At 45.6% G+C, this 16,072-nt stretch overlaps 1 protein-coding gene across 1 annotated transcript in view; it reads left to right on the top strand.

Moving 5' to 3' along the window:
- Positions 1–16,072, top strand: part of TMEM62 (transmembrane protein 62) — a 22,341-nt gene continuing 6,269 nt past the window's right edge. Inside the window, exons 1-8 of the mRNA XM_083747067.1 lie at positions 1–544; positions 3,905–4,016; positions 8,695–8,832; positions 9,729–9,774; positions 10,965–11,106; positions 14,495–14,619; positions 14,746–14,868; positions 15,413–15,568. Coding sequence (XP_083603193.1) covers positions 41–544; positions 3,905–4,016; positions 8,695–8,832; positions 9,729–9,774; positions 10,965–11,106; positions 14,495–14,619; positions 14,746–14,868; positions 15,413–15,568 — 1,346 coding nt within the window. The 5' untranslated portion in view covers positions 1–40. The remainder of the gene's footprint in view (positions 545–3,904; positions 4,017–8,694; positions 8,833–9,728; positions 9,775–10,964; positions 11,107–14,494; positions 14,620–14,745; positions 14,869–15,412; positions 15,569–16,072) is intronic.

The raw sequence follows: 16,072 nt of genomic DNA on the forward strand, positions 1-16,072 counted from the left end.
AGCAGCAGCAGCAGTTCCCCCAAGCTAGGGCTGAGCCCTGATGTCACGTACGGGAGAGCAGGTCCCGCCACTTGGCTTGGGAAAGAAGGCGCGCCCATCCATCCATCCTTTGGACCGGTCCACCGCGGCTTGCAGCCTAAGCAGCTTCTGCACGGCCCGGCCGGGCGCTTGTTGCTTCACCTCGCGAGCTCTGACGGCGGAAGCGGTTCTCCAATGGAGCCGAGGAAGGGAGGGCCTAACCGAACACGGCAGGGCGGGTGGGCGGCCGCCCTACCCTTCAAGCGGCCCGAGGCGGAAGCGGACGGCTTTTCCCGCCGCGCTTCGTCTCAGCACTGACCGGCGGAGGTTTGCGCTCGCGTGCATGACAGCGAGCTGGTGGAAAATGCTGCGCTTAGTTGTCGGGCTCTGGGCGGCCGCCCTCGCTGCGGTGCTGGTGGGCTGGCACAGCCCTTCGGGGCCCGAGCAGTTGCGGCGCCAGCCTCGCTCCTTCTCCTCACAGCCGGCGCCCGGATCCGAGGCCAACAACCTCTTCTGGATAATTCAGGCGAGTCAAGCCGAGGCGGAGCCGCTTCGTGACCCTTTCGTGAACTCCGGGGAGACAGACACGCGACCCCAGCGCCCCGTGAGAAGGGTGCCCTGCGGGGAAACCGCAGCAGCGCTTGGGGTTTAATTCTTAAGGCAAATCATGATCACAACTGTTATAAATAACTATATAGATAACTGTTATAGATAACTGTGTTTTTCACCTATTGTTTTCCTCTTTTCAGAATCGGAGGGGTTAAAGGCACAAATAAACTGGTGAATTGGATGGGGGGGGGGGGTAATGCAGGCTGTTGCTGTGAGGCCACTAATGAATGGCAAATAGTTATTCTGCTAACTGAGATCAAGAAACTACATTAATGCGCAGAGGGGTTAGATTTGCCTTGGCATGGATATGCTTTGTAACAGGCACAAGCCTTGCCAAGTTCTGATAAGTGAGATCAGAAACTGGCATTAATGCATTGAAGGGTCTGACTTGTGGGTTTGTCCACACTTCTGCTTGTCCCATATGGACATAGCCAGGATTTATTTTAGGAGGGGCAGGCTTTATGTTGAGGGGGGGAGAACCGAAATATCTGCAACACAGCCAGTTAAGTATTTCTATTTATTTACCTGATGGGGGGGCAGTTGCCCTCCCTGAACCCCCTGGCTACATCCATAATAATAATAATAATAATAATAATAATAATTTATACCCCGCCCATCTGGCTGAGTTTCCCCAGCCACTCTGGGCGGCTCCCAATCAGTGTTAAAAACAGTACAGCATTACATATTAAAAACTTCCCTGAACAGGGCTGCCTTAAGATGTCTTCTGAATGTCAGGTAATTCTTTATCTCTTTGACATCTGATGGGAGGGCGTTCCACAGGGCGGGCGCCACTACCGAGAAGGCCCTCTGTCTGGTTCCCTGTAGCCTCACTTCTCGCAATGAGGGAACCGCCAGAAGACCCTCGGCGCTGGATCTCAGTGTCCGGGCTGAACGATGGGGGTGGAGACGCTCCTTCAGGTATACAGGACCGAGGCCGTTTAGGGCTTTAAAGGTCAGCACCAACACTTTGAATCGTGCTCGGAAACGTACTGGGAGCCAGTGCAGATCTCTCAGAACCGGTGTTATGTGGTCCTGGCAGCCACTCCGAGTCACCAGTCTAGCTGCCGCATTCTGGATTAATTGCAGTTTCCGGGTCACCTTCAAAGGTAGCCCCACGTAGAGCGCGTTGCAGTAGTCCAAGCGTGAGATAACTAGAGCATGCACCACTCTGGCGAGACAGTCCGCGGGGAGGTAGAGTCTTAGCCTGCGTACCAGGTGGAGCTGGTAGACAGCTGCCCTGGACACAGAGTTAACCTGCGCCTCCATGGACAGCTGTGAGTCCAAAATGACTCCCAGGCTGCGCACCTGGTCCTTCAGGGGCACATTTACCCCATTCAGGACCAGGGAATCCTCCACACCTGCCCGCCTCCTGTCCCCCAAAAACAGTACTTCTGTCTTGTCAGGATTCAACCTCAATCTGTTAGCCGCCATCCAACCTCCAACCGCCTCCAGGCACTCACACAGGACCTTCACCGCCTTCACTGGTTCTGATTTAAAGGAGAGGTAGAGCTGGGTGTCATCTGCATACTGATGAACACCCAGTCCAAACCCCCTGATGATCTCTCCCAGCGGCTTCATATAGATATTAAAAAGCATGGGGGAGAGGACAGAACCCTGAGGCACCCCACAAGTGAGAGCCCAGGGGTCTGAACACTCACCCCCCACCACCACTTTCTGGACACGGCCCAGGAGGAAGGAGCGGAACCACTGTATGACAGTGCCCCCAGCTCCCAGCCCCTCTAGACGGTCCAGAAGGATGTTATGGTCGATGGTGTCAAAGGCCGCTGAGAGATCCAGCAGAACTAGGAAACAGCTCTCACCTTTGTCCCTAGCCCGCCGGAGATCATCAACCAGCGCGACCAAGGCAGTTTCAGTCCCATGGTGAGGCCTGAATCCCGATTGGAAGGGATCCAAATGGTCCGTTTCCTCCAGGCGTGCTTGGAGTTGTTCAGCAACCACCCGCTCAATCACCTTGCCCAAGAATGGCAGATTTGAGACTGGGCGATAGTTGGCCAAATTGGCCGGGTCTAAAGATGTTTTTTTAAGAAGCGGTTTAATGACCGCCTCTTTCAGCGGGTCTGGGAAGGCTCCCTCACAGAGGGAAGCATTCACCACCCCGCAAAGCCCATCGCCCAGCCCTTCCCGGCTCGCTTTTATCAGCCAGGATGGGCAAGGATCAAGGAGACAGGTGGTCGGTTTCACTCGTCCAAGCAGCCTGTCCACATCCTTGGAGGTAACAGATTGGAATTGATCCCATATAACAGGACCAGACAGGACTCTAGCACTCTCCCGCCCTGGCCCTGCTCCCACGGTGGAGTCTACCTCCTTCTGAATCTGAGCGGTTTTATCTGCAAAAAACTTTGCAAAAGCATTGCAGGAGATCTTGGGGTCCCTACCAGGCCCCGGTGGTACAGGTGGTTCCGAAAAACTGCGAACCACCTGAAAAAGTCTCCTGCTGCTGTTTTCTGCAGATGCAATGGAGGCGGCGAAGAAGGCCCTCTTCGCTGTCGCCATTGCCACTTGGTAGGCTCGACGTTGAGCTCTAACCCGTGTCCGGTCTGATTCAGAATGAGTTTTCCGCCACCGGCGCTCTAGCCGTCTCAACGATTGTTTCATCACCCTCAGCTCCGGGGAAAACCACGGGGCTGTCCGGGCTCCATGCAATCAGAGAGGGCGCTTCGGAGCCAGACAGTCAATAGCCCTGGTTAACTCCGCATTCCAGCGTGCCACCAGGGAATCAGCATGTTGTCCCATGCTTAGAAAACACAGGTCTGAGCAGTTTTCCCTTTGCCCCACCACTTTCCCCCAGAAAACCTGTTCTTTAGTGCTAAATCAGAACAAATGGCAATAAGTAGAAAACCTGATTGCCATTTGTTCTGATTCAGTGATAAACTGCAGGTTTCCCTGGGAACAGCGGCAGGACAAACAGAAGTGTGGAGAAGTCCTATGTTTGCAATAGTATGCTGTTAGATAGGTATGTTGCATGGTTAGACCTTGCTCTGTTGAGGATATGTCAGGTGAACCTCTGTCATATGTTCACATGGTGCTAGTACAGCCAGTTTTGCTGGAAATAAAAACTGCAAAAGGCTGTTGATAATTTACATAGCTAATTGATATGAATAAAAAAAAAATCCAAAAGTGCTCGTTGTGAAATTAAGCTGTCAGTGTTTTAACTCTTGTTCAGTGTAGGCAATATTTGGAACTGTTTCTATACACAATTTCCTAAATATGCTATTCTGTAAGCATTTTGCCAGCCTCCTTTTTCCCCCCCTTGTAGGTATCAGATCTACACATCAGTAAGTTTCAGAGTCCTGAACGAGCTTCTGATTTTGAAAAGTTCTGTGCGGAAACAGTTCCTGTCATTCAACCTGTCCTTACTTTAGCAACAGGTGAGACATCGTCTCCTCATCCCTCACCTCCCACTCTAATTACTTTGCAGAATGCATTAGAGTACTTGAGGTTTGGGTTTCTGAGGTCATGAATGTTGGTTGCTGGTCTGGATCTGAAGTAAAAAGTGGTAGCATTGTCATCAGATGTGTGACTAGGGAAGTGTAAGCACAGGGCTGAAGAGTGGAGCAGGGGAGTTGTAACCTAATAAGAGGCTGTTGGATTGGACCAGTGGCCTATCTAGTCCAGCATCCTGTTTTTATAGTGAGCAATCAGATGCCTATCGGAAAACCACAGGCGGGAAAACCACAGCACTCCTCCCAAATGTGGTTTCCAGCACCTGGTATTCAGAAGCATACTGCCTCAGAAAGCTACTTTCTAACACACTTTTAAAGCCATCAGGTTGGTGGCCATCACTGCCTCTTGTGAGAGTGGATTGCATAGTACTGTATAACTATGCATTGTGTGAAGAAGTACTTTCTTTTGTCCGTCCTGATTTTTCCAACATTGAATGCCCATGAGAGGGAGAAAAAACCATTCATAATTTTATACAATTCTCTTACTCACCTTTTCTCCAAACTGAAAAGCCCCGAATGTTGTAGCTTTTCCTCATATGAGAATAACAATTCCTGTGCTCCTCCACCCTCCATTACTTTCCCAGTTCCATCATAAAGGTAAAGGTAAAGGTACCCCTGCCCGTACGGGCCAGTCTTGACAGACTCTGGGGTTGTGCGCCCATCTCACTCAAGAGGCCAGGGGCTAGCGCTGTCCGGAGACACTTCCGGGTCACGTGGCCAGCGTGACATCGCTGCTCTGGCGAGCCAGAGCCGCACACGGAAACGCCGTTTACCTTCCCGCTGGTAAGCGGTCCCTATTTATCTACTTGCACCCGGAGGTGCTTTCGAACTGCTAGGTTGGCAGGCGCTGGGACCGAGCAGCGGGAGCGCACCCCGCCGCAGGGATTCGAACCTTTCGATCGACAAGTCCTAGGCGCTGAGGCTTTAACCCACAGCGCCACCTGCGTCCCTAGTTCCAATCATATGATTGCTTTAATCTTGTAAGAATTCAGCTTCAGTTTGTTTGGGAGCACCAGGTCTTCCCACTTATACTACTACTTCTTTTTTTACCTCAGAGGCCCTTTTATGAGTCAGCAGTCTTTGGAAGTAGTATGTACGGCTGCTTTAGAGAAAAAGACAGGGGAAACGTGCCCCTGTTGATTCTTCTCAACCTGTCAGTGGCTTTCAACATCATTGACCATGGTATCCTTCTGGAGTTAGGGGTAGGTGGCACCACTTTGCAGTGCAGCCTTCAGTGTGGGATTCCTCAGTGTTCAGTTTTATCCCCTAGGCTGTTTAACATCTACATGAAACCACTGAGTGGGATTACAGTGGTACCTCGCAAGACAAATGCCTCGCAAGACGAAAAACGCGCAAGACGAAAGAGTTTTCCGTTTTTTTAGTCATTCCGCAAGACAAATTTCCCTATGGGCTTGCTTCGCAAGACGAAACGTCTTGCGAGTTCTTGTACGTTTGTTTCCTTTTTCTTAAAGCCGCTAAGCCACGAAGCCGTTAATAGCCGCTAAGCCACTAATAGCCGCTAAGCTGCTAATAGCCGCTAAGCCGCTAATAGCCGTGATTCGGCGCCACTGTATTGGGAATATGCTGATGACACACAGCTCTACTTCTCCTTTACATCTGCAGGCGTGGCCTGGATCAGAGCCAACAAACTGAAGCTCAATCCAGACAAGACTGAGGCACTGTTAGTGGGTGGTTCCCTAGACCGGATGGCTGGGAGGTTGCCTGCTCTTGATGGGGTTACACTCCCTCTGAAGGAGCAGGTACGTAGCTTGGGGGTACTCCTGGATCCTTTGATGTCACTTGAGGCTCAGGTGGCCTCAGCAGGGTAGATTGCCCTTCATCAGCTTCGGCTGGTGGCCCAGCTGCACCTCTGGACAGGGATAGCCTAACTTCTGGTAACTGTTAGGTTAGACTACTTCAAAGTGTTATACAAATGGCTGCCTCTGGTGATGGCTTGGAAACTTCAGCTGCTGCAGAATTTGGCAGCCAGGCCACTCACTGGGACAAGACAGTTTGAGCATATAACACTGATCCTGGCCTGACAGCACTGACTGCCAATTAGTTTCCAGGTCCAACTCAAAGTGCTGGTTTTGACCTATAAAGCCTGAGACGGCTCAGGACTCCAATACCTCCCCATATGAACCAACCCAGACCCTGTGATCATCATCTGAGGTCCTTCTTTGTGTGCCGCCTCCATGAGCGGTCAGGAGGGTGGCAACACAAGAGAGGGCCTTTTGTGTGGTGGCTCTCCATTTGTGGAATGCTCTCCCCAGGGAGGCTTGCCTGGCGCCTTCATTACATATATTTGTTGTTGTTGTTTAGTCGTGTCCGACTCTTCATGACCCCATGGACCAGAGCACACCAGGCACTCCTGTCTTCCACTGCCTCCCGCAGTTTGGTCAGACTCATGTTTGCAGCTTCGAGAACACTGTCCAACCATCTCGTCCTCTGTCGTCCCCTTCTCCTTGTGCCCTCCATCTTTCCCAACATCAGGGTCTTTTCCAGGGAGTCTTCTCTTCTCATGAGGTGGCCAAAGTATTGGAGCCTCAGCTTCACGATCTGTCCTTCCAGTGAGCACTCAGGGCTGATTTCCTGAAGAATGGATAGGTTTGATCTTCTTGCAGTCCATGGGACTCTCAAGAGTCTCCTCCAGCACCATAATTCAAAAGCATCAATTCTTCGGCGATCAGCCTTCTTTATATATTTAGGCTCCAATAATAATAATAATAATAATAATAATAATAATAAATAAATAAATAAACCAGTGTTTCCTCAGTTGTGACACCTTCTTGAGAATCCCTACAAAGGCAAGGCTGGCTCCCTCCCTATGCATATTTAGAAGTATGACCCAGGACTTCCTGTTTTAAATCATTACGTTGTTTCATTCATTCTTTGTTTGTTATTCTATTTATATTCCACCCCATCATGTGTGTTTAGGTTAGAACCATTTCATTGGTATCCATTTCTGTCCCTCAACAGTTTTACCAGTGCAATCCTAACCACGTTTATTCAGAAGAAAATCCTATTAAAATATATGTGGCTTATGCCCAGATAGGTGGGGTTAGGGTTGCAACCTTAATCTGGATACTAAGAGGAGCAAACTAAAAACAATATTGGGTTTTGTTTGCATATAATTATATATGTGCAACCCTATCCTGAAAATTGCTTTGGCCAGGCAGCAGGATGATGAAAAAAACACAAACATTTGAATAATGAGAATGCAAGGTCAGGACAGATTGTTTCTAAAGGTAGCAATGGCACCGCCCTTGAAATCTTGGCTAGTAGCTTCCTGTAATTACTGGATAGCATAGGACTTACAGGAAGAGTTCTAGAGATAAAGGTTAGTTTCTTACCATCCTTGTTAACTTCAGAATTATAAAGATTATGTACTAGTGAAAAGACAGTAATTAGAATGGTACTGCCTTTGCCATGTTTGGAAGGTCTGTGAAGGATGTCTTAGACTCCTCCTAGAAAGTCCTAATTTTTACTTTGACTGTCTGCTCTTGGGCTGATGGTCAGTTTTGATCCAACTTCCAAGTGCAGCCATTCTTTCCCCCATGGCTGCCAGTAAAGTTAAAAATAAAGTACACTCATAGATATATTTGGGATGGCAGCTGATTTCTTTCTGTTCTGCTGGCTCCACTGTCTCTGGGCAGTTTCCCTCGTAAACCATTACGTTCAGTTTTTAATTTGAGCCGATTCATTTTTATGTCCCTTAAGTAAAATGGAACCTTTCATTCCCTGGGCAGTGGTGCAAAAGTGACTTGTGATATGCAGGGGGTGTGCCTGCTACTGCAGACACTAGCAACTCCAGAATATAAGGCTGGATAAATTAGTACAGGCACACCTGACTGTGTTCCATATTTCGGCCTCCTGGTTTTGCCATACAGAACTATGTCATTGGGGGACAGTGGTATGTTTAAATTCAGGAAGAGTAACCAGTCAGTAATGAAATGAACCATGTCCCTTCCCCCCCCCCCCCACACACTTCCTGGTTCTCCAGTAGGCCTTGTAGTAGGACAATTTCCACACCTCCTATCCCTGTCCGTTTGTTCCTCCAGCTTTATAGCTAAATCTTCAGTCATTTGTAAGAGCTGGATCTCAGACAGGTTGGTTAGAGCAAGACTGTGCACATCATTTGCTGTTTTAGGAATACGTGACAGTTGGTCACATAGTATATAAAAGTTCTGCTCAAGTGGAGCTAGAGCTGTTCCCCAGTCCAAGGCCAGTATTCCTCCAAGTCTCTGTCCTCCTCCATTGTGGTAGATACTTTCCTGCCTTTGGGGACCTTCATTTTGCTTTTGGCCATGCATCCTCTGAAACCTCAGATAGAGCTCTATTTCTTCCTGAAGAACTAACCTTGCTGTATAAAACTTTTTATTTAGATGCCAGTAGGATCCAGTCTGCTTAGATTTTGTCCCAGGGAGACTGGAGAGGCAGAATTATGCCGCTCACCATACAGAATTAATGGGAAAAATTTTAAATTGAGCACAGCTTACTTACATAGCACGACCTTAGATGACCTATTTAATAACAGTACTTTTGTTCATCTGTGATGTTTTTATATGTTTAATGTTCTGTGTCTCTCTTCTTTCATTAACAGGTGATTTGACTGATGCCAAAACAAAAGATAAACTTGGGTCTGATCAGTTTGAGGTGGAATGGCAAACTTACCAGACAATCTTAAAAAGATCTAAAGTCATGGAAAAAACCAAATGGATAGACATAAAAGGGAATCATGGTAAGAAAGATGTGAGACTCTAGAGGTGGGTTTCCCATTCTCCACATATGAAGGACGGTAGGAAGATGCGGGTTACTCATTCTTTTTGCTCCAGGAAGTCTTAATGCAGTAGAATCGTCATCTCAACTGGAAGAGTAGCCACCAATTTTAGTCCCCAATTTTGTTCTCCTCCATCGGCAGTGGCCTTGAACAATTCTTCTGAATATGGTCAAACATTGTCTTGAGTGGCAGTTATCAAAAACTTATCATAGAAGTATTATTCTTTTTTAGAAATCATGCTTATCATATTTACCAATCATATATATGCCAGTAAGACTTGTTTGTCGTCAGTCCTGAAAAAAGTCTTTCTGGAATATTTCTGTGGGTCCATTTGTAGTCTGTCATCTTTGGCACTGGCCAGCCCCCATGTTCTTCTGCAGTTCTTTGGCCTGTTCTTTCTGAAAAAATAGAATCTGGAATCTGGACAGTGATGGCAACTCCCAGAGACCCAAAGAGATGGCAATACAAACTCCCATGTCATGTTAGTATAATTGTATCTTTATGTGTACTTTAATTGCATGCCTCTTTGACTGGAAAGCAGGATAAAATATAATTATAAAATAAATGAAATCAATTAGTTTTTGGTTTTGTTCTATAGCAATTTAGGCATTATCCAGTGCCCCATTATTTATAATTATTATTCCAAAATAAAGGCTGTCTCAGCATATGCATTGTAGAGCAAATCTTGCTGTCCTGGTCAAACTGGAATTAAAGCTTTGATAGCTCCCTGGATATCCTGCTGCAGTCTCAAGATTCATACTACACTGGGCTTGTCTTAACCTGGACTTATTTTTTTTCGCAGTCTCTTGCTCAGTTCTAAATTTGTTTTGAAACGTTGTTTGCCACTTTCATTGCAGATACATTCAACATTCCAGGTCTGGAGAATGTCCGGAACTACTACAGGTATGTCAGTGTACCATGATCAAAACAAAAAAAATTCCTTCCAGTAGCACCTTAAAGACCAACTAAGTTAGTTCTTGGTATGAGCTTTCATGTGCATGCACACTTCTTTAGATACCTTCAGTGTACCATGATGTCAGAGACTGGCTGGACTCTGAGGTGTGGTGACTGGATTCTGATGAGTGGGAGAAGGTGGATTGGAGACTGACTTGGAAGAAGGTATCAGTGAAATAGGTGAACCTGTAACAGCCAGGAGACCAGAGTCAGAGGCAGGAGAAGCTGCAGGACTGGAGAGTGAAGGAACGGATGCAGGAGGAGGGAGAGATAGGTCATGCCGGTGTAGAGTCAAGGGTTTCCACACCTCCTCCTCCTGCCCTCACCTCTCCTGCTCCACTGTCTCCCAGGACCAAAAGAGGATTGAAGAGGGAGGAGCAGAAGGTGAAACACAGGCGGAGTCTGCAGCTGCATGAGCGCAGCTTGGATGGGGAGATACATAAGCCAAGGTTGGGAGTATCTGCCTCATCAGATGCACTCTCAGAAGTAGCTAAGTCACATAGAACTGATGGACATACCTTTCCCTAACTTGTAAGAGTGCTTTTGACAATGAAGAGTTGATTCCTCCCTCTGGACCTTCTTGTCTGGCAGCGCTGTGACACATACTGCATTCAGGAATCCAGAAGGAGAGTCGATTGTGTGTGGGACAGAGAGATTCTGTTTAAACAAGGTATATAAGTGTTAGGAAGAATGACTTCATTAAAGTAGCCTAGAAAATAATTATTTAGGAAGTAGTCACCTGCCCCAGTCTCTGGCTTGCCTGTGTTGTTCCTCCTTCCCTGCTGCTGCTGTTAGGATTTCTGTGCAGCTCTATTCCTCTGTTTTTGCCCTTAGATTCTCTCTTTCCTAGCCACTATTTTGTACCTTTCTGTGTTAAAAGATGGCATAGGTGATGAACTGAGTCAAATGCAGCTTTGTTTCTCCCTCCCTTAGTCTTACTGGGCAGTAGTCAACTAAGCTTTACTCAGAGTAGACCCATTGAAAGTAATGAATAGGACTAAACTAGGTCCATTAATTTCAGTGGGTCTACTCTGAGTAAAGCTTAGTTGAGCACTAGGCAATGTGTGCATTTATTCCTTTTTACATTTCTCTTTCTTCCAGATTTTTCTGACTACAGTATTCCCATCTCATTTTGGTAGGAAATATTCTGCTTGGAAAAAGGACGGCTCCTTCCATTACATCCACAGCACACCTTTTGGCAAATATTCTTTCATCTGTGTGGATGCGACTCTCAATCCAGGCCCCAAGAGACCCTACAATTTCTTTGGGATATTGAAAGCGGTAATGTAAAACACCATGCACCATGTAAAACACCAAGCAGCCTTAGCTTGTCTTTCTTCTCTGGCTAATAAAATCCTAAGCCTGTGTGTTACCCCTGTCTGAAGTCCAAAGTCTGCGGGAAGCCTTTAGAGCAGTAGCTCTCAAACTTTCTTGGCCTGTGTGATTTCATGAACCCATCCCCTGTGCCCCCTTCTCTACTCCTATAAAAAGCATTATTCAGAATAGCCGTTTGCATGACCCACTAAGGAAGATAATAACACAATAAAATTCCAAACAGCAACAATTTATTGCACATTTATTCAAAATCCAATTGAAACTCTTTTGTTTAGTAATCCAACCAAATTTATGAACTTGATCCAGTGTTACCATCATTTCAAAATCTGATTTGCACTTCCAGTGCCCCCTTGCCTCTTAAAGCCCCCCTAAGTAACCCCCCCCCCGGGAGTGGTACTGCCCACTTTGAGAAACACTGCTTTAGAGCAATAGAGGAGTAATTGTGTCTTACGACACTGTCTGTTTTGACTTACTGTTTTGACCTCCTCCTCTTTTCATCCCCTTGAGATGTATATAATATTTATTCAGGTGTGCAGTATTTCCCTATATGGCAAGAAGTTCCAGGAGTACAGTGCTTACTTGGATTTCATTTCTTTTGGAAGGAGGGATCAGTGGTGACTTTCAGCATTTCACAGTATTTGAATTCATTCACAAATATGCAGATTGAGCACAGGTGGAGGCAAACTCACCTGGTACCTTATTTATGAACTTTGCAGTGGCAGCTGAAGATCTTTTTATTCAACTTGTGTTTGTGTGTTTAAAAGAAAAACACCGCCTTAAAAATGTGTTTCATTTTATAATATAAACTGCTAGATGTTTTTATTATTTTATTGTTGCTTTTTCTTTGCTAAAAAGGAAAGTTCATATGCAACATTTTAATATCACTTTTTATTTTAGCCATTTTGATTCATAAATTAAATAATATAAGTATCTTATACTTTATTCTGCAACTGGCTCGGAGAACATATACTGATGGGAAACCTGAAGAAAATAAATAAACAGCCTTTTTCCTCTTTCACAAAGCAATCTTCCAACACAGAGAAGAGGAAACTCTAACCCACAGGCCTAATTAGTTCTGGCACGTATCCCAATTTGGCCCATAAGGCTGTGTTACACACAAATGACATCCATCTGCCCTGCCCTTGGCATCATATGTGATGTGAGGGGTAGCACAGGTATAGACACAGCTACAAATTAAAATTAGATTGTTTCTTTTCAGGTGGGGCTCCCCTCTGGGATCAGCCATGCTAGGAAACTCCTTGTTGATAACTCTCAAGGGGGCTTGTTGTTCTCAGTTTGCAGGAAGATTCAATTTCCTCCAAACAGAGCATCTTTCCTTTCCCAAACAGGCTTGGTAGGCAGTTACAGCAAGCCCCTTTGAAGGTGCAGGGGCTGCGTCAGTCAGCATGCATTTAAAACAGGCGTCAGCAACCTTTTTCAGCCATGGGCTGGTCCACCACCCCTCAGACCATGTGGTGGGACGGACTACATTTTAGAAAAAAATAATGAACAAATTCTATGTCCCACAAATAACCCAGAGATGCATTTTAAATAAAAGCACACATTCTACTCATGTAAAAACATGCTGATTCCCAGACCATCTGCGGGCAGGATTGAGAAGGCAATGAGGCCGCATCCGGCCCTGGGGCCTTAGGTTGCCTACCCCGATTTAAAACAAGGTTGCAGTAAGTGCTGATTGGGGTTGTAGGAATTAAAGATCCAACCCACTGGCCAGATCTAGTTCCCCACCCCTGTTCTAACAGTTGGGCTCCAGTAAGGAAACACCCGCATCTCAGGCTATTAACATTCATGGACAAGTGTTGCCTTAAGGCATGAACAGGGAACTGTTTTGCCCCATGAGCCACATCCTTATCAAGATTAGGCATGCAGGCAAAATGTGACAGCTAGATGGGGCCATCAGTCCTATCAATGGCATGGGTGTTGCAATGGCATTGTGCAAAGTGCTTAGATGTCATGGCTTCAGACACCTTGCAAGGTGTTGCTAGCAACAGGCGTTATTTTCCTGTTGTTTGGCAGGGGATTCAATGCAGGTTTGGAAAGCTGGGCTGCTTAAACAGAGCAGGATTTAACTCCCACCGATGAGTAGAGATTAAATCCTGCTGCTTTGGCTGCCAATGCAGGATTTAACCCTGTTCACCCCACTCACTGGTGATACAGCTGATGGACAGAGTGACTTGGGAAAAATGACAACGTGTACCAAATGTGACCCCTTGCAGGCCAAGACTGAAATCCACAGTGATTTGCAGTAATCTGATAGCAAAACACATATCCATATTAATCTACTGGATCTGGTAATGATAGTTTTCATATATTTTTCCTCTGTTTTTTACATTTCGGCTGCAGACTAGAATGCTCATTGTCAATTATTTTCCATTTGCCTGCACAAACTGTTACGCTTAAATCATAGTTTTGCTTTATATGAAGAATATTGTGGTGGAAGTCGGTGCTAGGGGAGGCATTCTGAGAGTTTCCAGTGGCACTTCTCCCCACCCCCCATGAAAATAACAGGCACTAGCGTGGGCATAGGCAGAGAAGCAGATCCCCACCCGCGATCAAGTAAAACAATAGAAATATTTAATAAACTGACCAATCACATTGGTTCTGCCCCCCTAACAAGAATCCTGGCTATGCCCATGGGCTCTAGGGACCTGATCTGGATTGGATCCTGTCATGAGGGAAGGCAGTAGAGGAGCTTTGACCCTTTGATCCTTTCTTACATTCCCAAGAAAGGATCAGTATTTTGGTAATGCCAATTGTAGGTGTGGTGGGCCAGATTGGGACCACAGCAGGGAGCAAAGACTTATATCCCCGGTACCCTCCTATCTCTGGTCCTCCTCAAGATCAGGTCCCTAGTGCCTATACTATTCTGCTTCCCCGCCCCCCTTGTTATGTGGAATGTGGCTTACATGATACTGAAGCTTATTTATTCAAACGTGCATATTGGCATTTTAATGACAAAAAGAACTTTGAGAAATAATTTGGAAATATCTGCTCACAGTATCCATGCTTTTTAGAGCAGCCATTGATAAATGCCTCTTGCAGCCCAGCCTGATGAATGATTCACTCAAAAGCAAGTCCCGCTCAGTTAAATAAGACTTAACACCCCCCTGTGTGTACCTGGGACTACAGCCTTAATATCCCCTAAACTTTGCATTATGTTTAAGACCTGGTAGCCAACAGAGTGTCTGGGAAAACCCAGCCAGATGGGCGGGGTATAAATTATTATTATTATTATTATTAATAATAATAATAATAATAATAATAATAATAATAACATGCTGCTAAAGCTCTTGTAGTTGCTCTTTCATTTCAGAATAAAATGCAAGAACTGTCTTCACTGGCTGTAGAAAGTAGCGGCAGTAACCATTCCATTTGGTTTGGCCATTATCCCACCTCAGCAATTGTCTCTACATCCCCAGGAATACGAACGGCAATGCGGTAATATTTCTTTTCCTTTCTGGTGCAAATGTATTAATGTTTTTCAGCTGCTGTTGTTATTAATTGGCTACAAGTTAGTATTTCTTCTCCAAAATCAACAATAATCATTTATGTTTCTTCTGTTAGCTCTGCCACAGCATATTTATGTGGGCATTTCCATACGCTGGGTGGTCTGATGCCAGCTCTATATACTCGCCATCATCACGGAACTCTAGAGCTGGAACTGGGAGACTGGAAAGATAACAGGAAGTAAGAAAATTTGTGCTTTGGCCTTTTTTATAGTACTGTTCTTATAGCAATGTAAAATCAGTGCCAATGTCATTTTAGCTGGTTCAGAATGAATCTCTTCCACTGGGATGATGGTGATAAAAATGGATGACGATTCAAATGTGGGTGAAGGAGAACCAGGCATTGTTAGTGCAGGGGTCTGGGAAAGCAATTCAGGGAGGCCACAGTACCTTCATATTGCCAGGATTCAAACTCAGCTTGTTTTTCCTCACCCATCTCACAGTTGCATCCAAGCAGCTGTGACAAAAGCAGTACTTTGTGTTTAGAGTTGTCACACTGCTCTATATTGTTATCACTTTTTGCATGTTTGACAATTCTAGATGAAGAAATTCTGACTGGTGCAAGGTATCTACTCAAGGCATCAACTGTGCATCAAAAATGGATTAAGTGGAAGCAGAGGAAATTGGAAAAATCAGTAAAACGTATCACCAGGCAGTATAAATCTTCTGTCCTTAGGATGTTATTTGTTAACCAAAAGTGTACTGTTTTGATTGCTGAACATCAGGTACAGGATCCTTGCTTTTGATCACGATCTCTTCAGCTTTGCTGACCTGAAGTTTGAAGAATGGCCTGTGGTTCTTATCACCAATCCCAAATCATTCCTTTATAGTAGTGCTGCTCATGAACCGCTGCAGAGAATCCTTCACTCTACCCACATCCGGTAATCTGATGTATCCTTGCTACTTCTGAACTTTTTAAAAAACATTTCCTTGCGCAAATGTGACATATACAGACATTAACACGGCAAATGCTGTCAATTTTGAATGCATTGTAAAAGATGTTCAACAGGCCACATTGTGTGTGCTGTTAAATGGGTTAACAATCTCTTACATTAACAATAATTTTAAAAAGAAACATCCCGTTCTACAGCAAAGTAGAACAGCAAAGTCAATCCAGTAATTTCTGCCTCACCTACTATAGTATGCCTTGACTGAGGAATCATTTATACCAGGCATCTTCAACCTTCGGCCCTCCAGATGTTTTGGACTACAATTCCCATCATCCCTGACCACTGGTCCTGTTAGCTAGGGATCATGGGAATTGTAGGCCAAAACATCTGGAGGGCCGCAGGTTGGAGATGCCTGGTTTATACAGTACATGGTCATTTTTATTTTACACTTACAAGTGCTATATCTTAACAAGTTCCATGATATACTGGTTTATT

The sequence above is a fragment of the Podarcis gaigeae genome (genome assembly GCF_964106915.1).
Source record: "Podarcis gaigeae genome assembly, chromosome: 1".
In the NCBI taxonomy this organism is placed as follows: domain Eukaryota; kingdom Metazoa; phylum Chordata; class Lepidosauria; order Squamata; family Lacertidae; genus Podarcis; species Podarcis gaigeae.